Source organism: Centroberyx affinis, unplaced genomic scaffold (assembly GCF_046629955.1).
Source record: "Centroberyx affinis isolate AG114_WGS23_722 - 3 ecotype Tasmania unplaced genomic scaffold, CSIRO-AGI_Caff_v1 ptg005297l_1, whole genome shotgun sequence".
In the NCBI taxonomy this organism is placed as follows: Eukaryota; Metazoa; Chordata; class Actinopteri; order Beryciformes; family Berycidae; genus Centroberyx; species Centroberyx affinis.
This window is the reverse complement of record NW_027282639.1, coordinates 45,610-57,788: the sequence shown is the minus strand read 5'-3', so window position 1 is coordinate 57,788 and position 12,179 is coordinate 45,610. Positions and strand designations below refer to the sequence as shown.

General features: G+C 40.2%; 1 protein-coding gene across 1 annotated transcript in view; it reads left to right on the top strand.

Moving 5' to 3' along the window:
• Positions 1-400: 400 nt before the first annotated feature.
• Positions 401-12,179, top strand: part of LOC139667101 (BCAS3 microtubule associated cell migration factor-like) — a gene marked incomplete at its 3' end in the record, with an annotated part of 56,336 nt that continues 44,557 nt past the window's right edge. The window contains exons 1-5 of the mRNA XM_071546507.1: positions 401-489; positions 3,234-3,325; positions 3,838-3,892; positions 4,231-4,306; positions 6,473-6,579. Of these exons, the coding sequence (XP_071402608.1) occupies positions 3,255-3,325; positions 3,838-3,892; positions 4,231-4,306; positions 6,473-6,579 (309 nt within the window). The remainder of the gene's footprint in view (positions 490-3,233; positions 3,326-3,837; positions 3,893-4,230; positions 4,307-6,472; positions 6,580-12,179) is intronic.

Below are 12,179 nucleotides of genomic sequence, written 5' to 3'. Positions count from 1 at the left end.
CATAAATGTAGCATATGCGTACCAGCCGTCCATCATCTCGCGAGGTCACATTGTAAACAAACCTTTACCAAACCTTACCGAGTGCAATCCCGCGAGACCACATTGTAAACAAACGGGGATGATCTTGTTTTACAGTCGATGGTATGATCGCTTGTTGTTCGCAAAACATAATGACAGTCTCTTCTGTCATAACGGTAGAGCTACAATAAAAACACAACGTTGTGAACAGGCAATTAACTACATTTTATCCTGTCTAAAAGTCATGTTGGAGGCTAGGTTGTTCCAGTTTCTGATAGGTGAAGCATTTTAAGACCCGCCTCTGCTGTCCGCTCATTGACTGTTTGAAACCGTCTGTGTGCTCTGATTGGGTTTCAATTAAACAAAACAGTTCCGCAAACCTCCCAGTCTATTTTGACGTTTCTGTAGAGAGCTCCTTCAATCTACCAAACAAGTCCAGAAGCTAGGTGACTATTAACGTACAACACCCCGGTTCGTATCTCGTCTCTTAAAGATAATATCTTGATTAAATATGCCAAACGTAACTGTTGTTTCGGCACTGAAACGGTGTCATTTTAGCACAACAAGGGAGTTTGGTCAGCTAATGCTAGCTAGCTAGTTAGCTACTGGGTCCTCATCTATCTAAACAACTTTACCGTTAGCCAACAGCTGTGTATTGTTTTGGCTTGACAGTTGCCAGAAATATTGCCCTTGAGTGTAGGCTGGTAGCCAGTTGTACAAGCTAGAATACGTGTTGTGTGTGTGTGTGTAGCTGAGGCTAACAGCCCAGCTTTTTTTAGCCTGGTTTGCAAGAGAAGCACACTTGCATCACTCCAGGCAGGCTAACGCTAGTTATGATAACATGTAGCCCATATTTGTCTCTCTGTTGCTGTTGATATCGTTGTGTAAGCGTTTGGCTATCTGAGTAGTGTGAGGATTATTTTGACTTGCAGCACATCTCCAAAATCAATACACTGTTTGCTAACGTGTCAGCCCTGATACACGCAGTTCACTCCTGTATGGAAAGAACTCAATGCCAAACTCCACTCAAGAGCTTCTTCTTCTTATAATGTGGTGTGGCTTTAATAATCAGCCAAAGTATATATATCTCATAAAATATAAGAGATCTTCTCTGACTTGTTAGCAGCAACTCTTCGACAGCTAATCCACCAAGTAGGATTTATTTCAGTAAAAATTTAACTTAAAGCAGGGATAGGCAAGCATGTGCATGAAGGGCAGGTTTTCTGCACCAGGAGATTTGACTGATGAGTTCTCTGGTTGAAGGTATGCTAATTCGTGTACTGTTTGGTTGGAATGAAAACCTGCATAGTGTCGGCCCTCCATGGCACATGGTTGCCTATCCCTGACTTAAAGTATTGGTTTGGCTGCTATTCCCAGTCTGCTTCCACCAGAATACACCGTGAGGCGTCTGACCCAACTCTAAAAGTTGAAATTGTAGTGAAATAAATGGGTTATCTCTATGCCGAATTACAGCATGGCACCTAATGTTTTAGAGAAGATCTTAAGTCATATTTTTATGAGATATGTACTTTTGCTGATAAGCAAGGGCACATTAAATTGCCACATTTTTGAACATAATTTGGTGCCACGGTCTCTCCATGTGAGAGAACAGAACCTATTGTGGCTGCTTAGTTGTTTGCTGCCACGCTGTTTTCATGATCACTGAGCTAGTAGCCCTGACACAAGGCTTGTGTCGCTGTGAAATGGTCCCTATTGTGGAACTAATAGAGAGGCTGATAGTGATCGGAGGCAGACCTGCCTGGTAACTCATGATTTATTCTAAATGCAAACTGTCATGATGTATAGTCCAACCTAGGGCTGGGCGATATGGACCAAAAATCATATCTCGGTATTTTTAGGCTGAATGGCGATACACGATATATATCTCAGTATTTTCTACAAAGTGGGCTAAATGTCAGTGTAAGTAGGGCTGGGCGATATGGACAAAATCAAATATCACAATATTTTTGACCAAATACCTCGATATCGATATTGCAACAGTATTGTAGGGATGACTACTGGTGCTTTCACAAAATATTTGCACAATGAGATTTTTGATAAATAATCATCAGTAATGTGGATATAATAACTAAGTGGGTAAAGGCAAATAATAGAACAGCTAGAACAGTCTGGTAAGTTCAGAAAATGACATCACTTTACTGTAATGCAGCCTTTAAAACCAGGAAAAGACAACATTTTGACATATCACGATATTACGATATCCAAAATCTAAGACGATATCTAGTCTCATATCACGATCACGATCACGATCGATATAATATTGATATATTGCCCAGCCCTAGTCCAACCTTTCATCTTTCCCACCAAAATGGAAAGTATAAACCATAAGCTTTGTTCAGTCGAGGTTTAGGCAGATGTGTTGGTTTGCCGATCTTGTCCTCTTATTAAAAATCAAATCTGGTCCAGTCAGTGTGGTCCACCTCTGATATGATGCAGCTTGATTGATTACATATTGTAGAATTGATCAATACATCACCAGTTGTCTATGGGAACCCCTTAACCCGAACTGATTCTAATGAGACTTTTTGAGCAGATTCCTGACAAGTATTTATTTAACCTTTATTTTACCAGAGAACTGGATGCATGGATATGCTATTATTGTTATTATCCTGGATTTCAGTGGAGAGGTTCTGTCCCATGATGGTCTAAATGCTGTTTCAGAGGCTTTTCCACCTTGACAAGTATACAATTCTGGGGGAAACATGTAACACTTGTAATATTTTAGAAGTTTTAGGCATGATCTGTCTTTAAGATGTTGAATATCAGCACAAAATATCAGCTATCGGCAAATTCAATCGAAAAATATCTGTATTGGTGTTGGCCCTCAAAATCCTATATCGGTTAAACCTAAGCATGACCTGAAATTGTCATGGTTTGTACAGGATATTATGAATTACGGGATGTAATTACAAGGGTTAGGGTCCTGCTGATACACATTGGGGTCAAAATAAACATTATTCAGTATGTCTGGGAGTAAAGATTTTCATATGTTATTGCATGGATGATAGATTTCTCTGTGGAAAGTGATGCACAAATTTGGCTCTTGAGGAGTATTTCTGACAGTGTCCTACTTTGGAGTCTATGTTGATTCAGAGTATTAAACCTAAGACGTTGCGAAACTTGCTCGGTCCTTTGATCAAATCATTACTCTCATTTAAGATTATGTAATCTCATGTCTCTTTCTACCACTGCAGGATAAAAACCCAGGAGACAAAATGGCGTCCGACTCTCCACGCAGACCAAGTCGCTGTGCTGGAGGGGTTGTGGTGCGAGCGCAAGCTGCCACGTAAGGCCAACAATCTCATTTTTATTATAAAATCCTCAGAATGTATTGTTTGATTTATAATAATTTCAGCCAATCACTTGAAGACAATGTAGCCTAGATCTCTATGTCCATGTCCCTGGTCCCCAAGACTGTGGAACCCCCTGCCTGTGGAAAAAGCCCTTTGTCAACACTGTAGACAAGTTCTAAATGCAGTTTATAAAGAACTACAGAAACTTGATAGCTGTCATATGATATGATATTGGCTGTTGGTTAGACTAATGAGTCTCTGATAATTCTGATAGTTTTGGTCACTGTATTTCCGAAGCTCCACGTGGAATTGAGCTGCCATGAGTTCACTGGTGTCATCAATTAGTTTAGCTCACTTGTTTTGAAAATCAATGAGTCAGAACACCTTCATGGCTGCTCGGTCAACCACAGATACCGATCTGAAATAAGCATTCAGGTGAGAGGTGAGATGTAATTATTCAATGCATTATTATTATTCATAACACGCTTTGTTTTTGCCATCTCAGGGAGCAGTCTTACATGGAAAGTGTGGTGACTTTCTTGCAAGATGTTGTGCCGCAGGTAACTTTTCTCTGTCATCTGATCACTCACCTACTATTTTCTATATAACTGATATCTGACTGAAAAGTAGTGGCTTTCATTAGGATGGGAGATACAGTATACCCCAGCCTCTAGCTAAAAGGATGTACATTTTACCTGTGTCTGTTAAGTTAATCTACTCGTATTCTGTTATAAATATCTTGTTGGCTGGTCAAATATTGAATGTAGCTAATGGATTGTTTGATTTACCATTTTGCCCTGTAGGTCAAAAGTCAGTTTTTTTGCCCTGGTGATGCCCATTTGGATGATGGATGTTGTTTTTTTCACCCACTTTCTTTTCTGTCTTTTTCTAATGACAGGCCTACACTGGGGCTCCTCCAACTGACGAAAAAGAGAAAATCATTTGGGTCCGATTTGAGAAAGCTGACATCAATGGTAAGTCTGTGAATAGCTAGAGGAGTGATTGCTAAACATTAGTTAAGTCACAAACTGCATACAGGAGCTCCACACTCATCTTGTGCGAATATACTCAAATGTTCCTACATTGGGTGGCTTGGTCAGAAAAGTGACCTATCTCTATACAATACTCTATCTAAATTGGCATGAATGAATATTGAAAATCAGGGTTTGTGATATTCTGAATATACATTGAATGACCAAAACCTCTTTCCTAATCCCAGCGAATGCACCGATCTCCTCACCGCGCAAGTGTAACCGGTCTGTTGTTACAGGCTAGTTGTTACTTTTAAGAAGTGAATGATTTTGCTTTTCACTAATCAAACATGGCAGATAGTTGTCATTGTATAGCTGAACACCAGGGTGTCCACCTGCAGAAATCCCAAGAGGACAATTTACAGTGAGCTTGGCTATTTCATTTGGAAGTTTTGACCGCTCCCGTTTAGATTCAGTATTTGTAAGCAATGGATTGAATTTTGAATTTGACTCAACGCTGTGGGTTCACTGAGATTGCTAGGTTGACAACTAATGCCATTACTTCATTCAGCTCAAATAAGCAACAGTCTGCAAGAAGCCACCACTTTTATTCACCGGTAATTTTTGCTTTCATTTGCTAGCATGTTGTGAAAATGGGGGCCCATGAAACCAGTATTTGTTTGTGAAAATGACGTCTATGATGTTTTTAGTGAATTTAAGATGATTTAAACTGAATTTAAAGTCACCAATGTGGGTCTTTAAAGCTGCACTAGGAAAGATTTTCATAATAGAAATACACCAGTCTATTAGTCTAAATCACAAAGGGTGGCTGCAATAGAAAACAGCGTCCAATCCCCACTAATTAGGATGTAATTGTGTCCTACTTGCCCTAAATAAATTCTGGTGTCAGGTATGGACACTGGTGGGAAATCTTCTCCTCTAAAAGTGTCTCTTAAACAGCAGTGAGGGAGCGCTCCGTCCAGAGAAAGCCAGACTCACCAATGACAGCTGAACCTCTTCACCACCTCCACCACACACTAGGAAGAACACATGTAGTTTACTGATGCCACCTTACAGGATTTCTGGGTTATAAAGTCCTCCAAACTTTCAACAGTTCAGCTATCTCCCCGCTGCCACTTGGGGTCCGCCACAGTGCAAAGTTGCCTTGAGCAGCTTCAAACCTTAATTTATTCAGGGAAAGTTGACTGACCTCCATGCGCTTTCTCAGCAAAGTCCTGCTCCACATTCACACAGTTCCACACAGTCTGTACTGGGAGCTGCCCAGCACGACCGCAATCGACTAAACAACACTGAAGATGAGAGGGCATTGCTCATTCACTTTCAATCCCCACATTTTCCCATAAGTTAGTGCTTTGTATAACATCTGTGCTGATAAATGGGGAAATTCGCACTAGCCACTATTACTTGTCAATACGTCTTTGTGATCTCAGATGGTAAAAATTATGACTTTGATATCAGCAGAGCCTTACTTGTTTTTCGGCTCCGTTTAGAAAAGATTCCTGTGGATGAAAACCAATATCATTTTGAGAGTCAAGTGAAATTACATTGCACCATATTTGACTGGGGCTTGATTTGATTTGTTCCTGGAGCCAAGTCAAGTATGTTTAAAAAAAAAGTGGCCCCTCGCAAAGATGTCCCTAGAAGAAAATATTATGACACAACAACTGTCTTTCAATGTAACATGACGGGGCCTTTGGCTGCTCTTTGTCAACCATCTGATCGTTCATTTCAGAGTCCTGCTGTATCACAGATGTCTGCATGTCTGAGAGAAAGTTGCGTGCGCCAGGTCTTTAATTCAGTCTGACAGTTGTTGAGTCTGTGAGGCTGCTGGAACCTTGTTTATCTGTATAGTTTTTGATGTCGGATAACTAGGAAATGTTACTTGACATGTCGAAGCTTTACTCCTTGTCATGCCCGAGGTGACAGAGGAACTAAGCTGAGGAATGATTTCTGTGAAGGTCTTGTTGACAGAAATTTTGCTTGTGGAATTTCATGAAAAATGTGTGTGCTATGTGATCACGGCCTGATGTGGATCCATTTTGGGGTTGGAGACATGAATATATTTGCAGGTTGTAAGTCATAGTATTGGATGGTTAAGCATGTCCTCTGACTGCTTTCTCTTTCTGTCTTTCTTCCCTGTTTGGACAGACACTTCCCGCAACCCAGAGTTCATGGAGATGCACAGTGGCACGACTGACCCTCCCCTCTGCCTCATGATCGGCTACGCTGACGGGATGCAGATCTGGAGCATATCTGTGAGTGACTAATGGCCTGAACCCCATTGTCCCATCATCTTCCATCATACTGATCGATTCAGACCAAAACAACATACGTGTTGCTGCAGCTCTAACAGGGCCTAACGGGCCAGTGGGCTCTCCAAAAATCAACCCCAAAAGCAACCGAAGAAGTTGTTTGAACACATTGACTTCACTCTCTAATGAGACATTGGTAAAAAAAGATGTAATGAAATTTCCTGAAGTCAGGCCTTTCTCCTACACTTTTGATGCTACCTTCACCATTGCTTTAGCACGTACTTGTTTCCTCTGTGCCCAGCTGCAAAATAAATAGTGAAAGTTTTTCAGGTCATGAAAATTAAAATATATACATGTCTCATTACAGAAGGAGTATGTATGTAAAAAAAAAAAAAAAAAAAAGATGTTCATGTTGATATAAAATATAAACTGCATAGTTAACTTGTGAAATGTCAAGGTATTGAGACTTAGTAGTGAAAAACCTTTAACTTTTACCATCCACTGTCCCTAACAAAAAACAAAAAAAAACAAGCATACAATTCATGACAAGCTGCGACCAGACTGGTGCAGGTTACTTTTGGGGCCGGTGTGACAAGTGTAGGTTGTGCAGTCACTAATAAGGATGTTCATGCATAGGCCCTTATCAATGACCTCAAGTCTATTCTTGACTGTGTGCAACATAAATCAGTGTTATCAAATTAGAATTCATTTTGGTGTGGGGTGTGACTTTTTGGAATATCTACCTTAGAATGCTGTCTTTTTAAATTGACCATGTCAAATAGCATCATGTAAATGGGTTCATGAGTCAGTTTTTTGACAGACTGACACTACCGGACTGACTGATACAGTGACTTATATATAGCTTGCTGGTCACAGCTAAAATACTTTGGTCAAAAGAAAAGTAACATACCATAAAATGCACCGTATTCATTTTAATAGAGGTTTCAGGTTAATTCACTCCCTCCAGATTTGAATACTTTTGATATTTCCTCAGTTAACCATGTTATCTACATACACCTGACAAATAATAGCTAAACCTGATGATAAATCAATTGTGATTAATTCAAATGAAAAACAATGCAGTTTAGGCTTTTAAAAGGAATAGATCGAAAAATTCAGTCATTATCTACTCACCCCCATGCCAGTTGAAACTCAAGTGAAGTTTGTAAATCCATATAACACTCCCAGAACTTCCCAGCACGACTCCGTAGCAGCCTTCTCCAAAACAAGAGTTCCAAAAATAACAAAAAATAACCATAAAATTACTCCATATACTGTAGGTTGTGAAGCATAATCCAAGTCTTCTGACACCGTACGATCACTCTGTGACTGGGAAAAAAACAAAATGTGATCCATTATTTAATGAAAATCGAGTCGTTCGCATTGTATTTACTTCCGCATTACCAAGAAAACTAATGAAATATGCAGCATGGAGTAGCTACAGCTAGTACCGATGGTACTAATTTATTTGACACTGATATAGTCAGTGTCCCAGCTGTGCATGGTTTAGCCCAGCGGGTCCTCGGGACCCAGAACACTGGTGGATTTCTATCCTATCAGGTAGTTAATTGTATTCACCTGGCATCCCAGGTGTAAATCAGTCACTGATTAGATGGCTAGAATGAAAAGCAGCACGGCTCTGTACCCCAAAGACCAGGATTTAGAACCACTGGTTTAGCCCATTTTACTGTTTTGGTTAATATAAGGTTATGGCCACTAGGTGCCATTGTTGACCAGATTATAGCATTTGATTCATACAGTAGTACTACTTAGCCCTCAATAACAAGGAAACACTGTTTTCATAGGCTATGGAGTGGTGAAAATTAATTACAATATAGCCACTGTAAATGATCTACTATATAAAAAAATAAAACAAATAAAAAGAATCCAACAAGAACTTCAAAACAAAAAAAAGAAAAAGCAAATGCATCCCAAAGAGGCCAACTGGTGCAAAAAAGATATAAGATAATTTTTGCATTTTTTTTAATCACTTTTGCACCTTATGTAAATAAAAGTCAGTACTTTCGTGCATCAGCTGGCCTCTTTTGGATTTCTTCCTCTACTATCGCTGTGCAAGTTCTTGTTGGGTTCTTTTTATCTAGTATCACACACCTGAGGCAAACCTTCCACTGAGCAATTTGACGTCGATTAGCCCAGCTGTTTGAAAGACGTCTAAATGGTGATGGACGTCTAGGCTAAAATTAGGCTACATAGGGTTTAAAAATGAAAGTCTAGTAGACATCTACTACGTCTTCTGGAGTATATGACAAAAATAAAGAATTATCCTGTACGTATGGACTTCTCTGGTGCATATTTTTGATATTTACAGCTGTTTATGCATTGTTTAAATATGTAATAATGTATTTTCAGATGATGTCTAGTGCTCAGTGGGCTCCTCCATCATAGGACTCTTCCTAAGAGAGCAGTCATCTGTCACTTGCTCTAGATTAAAATAGGCAAGTATAAGGGAAGGACAAATGCATATCTGATTTGTGGTTGGGCAGTCTAAATCTAAATGTGCCCACAGCTATGCAATCACAAGCTAGTTGTTAAAAATCATCATCTGTTTTTCTTCAGGAGTTACATACATACAAACATACGTATACATGTATGTCCATAATAATACATTCAATATATATTCCACCAGTCCACTGCTCTCCTCCTGTCAGTGAAGAAACAGATGTGGCCACAAGATGGAGGTCTTTTAATATGCTTGGATATTGTGGAGGGTATGATTTGGGTTGGCATGACCTCTGTCATTTACAGGTCATATGTTTACCACAGAGATTAAATTAAATACATAAGACATAAAACATGCAGCAAGAACCCAATCTTACTTAATCATTGCATAAAATAAGTGTTTCCTTCATCATTCAATATTTACTTTTGCAACCATGTATGTTGACTTGCATTCTTTTGGAAGACGTTCTCATGCCTGCGCCAAATTTTTTAACCTCAAAACGGTTTCTCTAGAAACGCAGGAAAGGGATTTTGTTTAGGAAATTAATTTCTTTTTTGAAAGCCAGTCCTGGAAAATCATTAGAGGATTTTGTCAGCTCGGCAACTTAATGAATTACCCACAACGTTGCCAGGGGTCTCGCTCACGGAGTATCGCCTTTCATGTAGGGCCTGTCACTGAAACATGCAAACTTCACATACATCCTGTGAGATCTAAACAGACCAAAGTCCTTAATCAGTCCCTTTATAAACATCCACAGGCCACAGGGGGAAAAGGACACACTCGTTTTCTTGCCGTGAGCACGCGCTCGCGCACGAGACGCTGACCACTGAGTGTGATGTGGCAGTGACCGACTCGTGTGTTTCTAGCAGCTTTTTCTATTGCAGTTATTATGGCGGAGTAGAGGATTGCAGTCGTTTTAGCCACACTACACACACCCAGTAAAAATATAAGCTTGGTGCGGCTTCACTTCACTGTATTTTCACTTGACACCGACAGCCTTATCACACACTCTTTCGTCCCTCTTGGTGTTTTCCTTTTGCGTGTTGGGAGTTTACGGGATGTTTCTGGGGCTGCGTTTTTTTTTTTTCCCCACAGGGTTTTAAGTAAGCGTCGAAGGTGCCTCGCTCTCTGGGTCTTGAGTGGCTGTGAAGTGTTTGTGACAGTTGCTAAGCCAACACCCTCCGTAATGGCCCCGGCAAAGTAGGAACAACGCGCACGCACACACTCCACAAATGGAGGCGCTGGCTGGTTGTGTGGACGCTGAGAGAGAAGTGTTTAGGCAGCGTAGATTAGTGTCCCCTAAGACTGGAGAGGTGTCACCCGCCACAGCCTGATAAGAGGTAATTGTTTGTCTGAATATGTGTTGTGAGGAAATGACCTGCTTTGAAGAGAGGTCTCTGCGGCGGGTGGCGGCGGAGACGGCGGTATTATTAAAGCTGGCACAACAACAGGCCCAGATAATGAGGGAGAATATCTAGCAGTCGGTCTCTTTGATACGCAAACGGGCCCGCACCACTTTGCGGATAAAATGGATCACCAATCTGATGTTAAATACATTCCAGCAGTTATGATGAAGTGTTGGTAGTTTACTTTTTTGGTGTACCCACTTTCCCTCAACCTGCCTTGTCTGCCTTGGAATGGCGATAGTGATAGCAAGAGCCAAAGTTTTTAAGGAAAAGCATGAGCTGTGTCCCTTGCTCAAAACAAAAACTTTTCTTGTGGCTGCATTGCATTCTGGTCTATCAACGCTACTGTCAGTGGAGAAATTGGGATATCTAGTTCTTCTACTATGGATTTCTCCCTGTATGACTCTAGAAAGAAGCCCTCGCTCTTTGATTCTGAGGTGCTGACACCAAAACCGGGCATTTACCATTGACGTTTTAGCTAGGTGAATTCCATTAAACTCATATTAGCTGCACTGAAAATAATACATTTGGCCAGTTATCCACAGAAGTAAGAAAAATACACCACCCAAACAACAAAATATGGGCCCAGAAATGCAAGGTATACTGCCAGTAGCTGAATGTTTTACAGTATTAAACTTTGTAAAGGTGGATTTAACTTTAGACACCCATTGTGCACAAGGGTACATTGGTCAGATTTACCAAAAATTTAGCATGTTATAATATTGCCATAATTTCAGTGATCAGTTCAATGATTTTGAATGCAGCAATGGGAAGATTCAGGGCACATTCTTCGTAACTGACAGCTAGTAATGGCCTACAGTGATGACACCCAACTACCAATCCATCGTGAACAACCCCCACTTAATCTTATCTCATCATTTCACCCCTGTTAGCGTCAGACAATGGCATTAGTGCCCAAAAGTGTGAATATCTCTAGATCCGTATAGGGATAACAATGAGACTGGGGGTGTCATAATTTCACACATAAGTACTAAAAGGCCTCCAGAACAATTATGTGATGAAGATGATGAAGATGTTTGACTCATGCCTGCCTCACACCTCATCCATAGGACTATAGGCCATAACGTTTGGAACAAATAACAAAAGGGAAATGGGCTACAACTTGATGATAATGAATCAAATTAAATAAGTAACCATTCCTGCATCTCACCCTTAGTGTTTTCATGCAAGCAGGGAACTGATGTCTGTGGTTAACAAATTGAAAGGCCAATTTAAAAGGAAATTAAAACAATTGACCAATCCCGCAAACCTTTTTGAAAATAAAACTGAAGAAATTAATTATACCTAGAACATACAAAAAAAATAATTGGACAAAATGGCTGAGGAATTGAACATATTGAATGTGTATGATCAGTAAATGACGCTTTTTAAATTAAACTATTTCATCTTTTTTTTTTTTTTTTTTTTACAACCAGTAAACTATATTTAAAAATGAGTTTATGGCTATCTGCTTTGCAGCTCAGCAGCAGCAATAGCCCTGCATGAGTCCAAGCCCATGCGCAGTCTTACCCTTTTTGTGCTGCCTGTGATGGAAAGCCATAAGCAAGCACCTGTTATTTTAGGATCCCTAAAGCACTTCATGCTGTTTGTTAAGTAGTTGACCTGCTCCATCCAACCCCCCAATATGTCCAGCAGTGCGTCCTATGTTAGCGAATATACTCACTTGTGAATATGGCCTAGATATCATCAGTTCACAGCTTATGGCATTACATTTG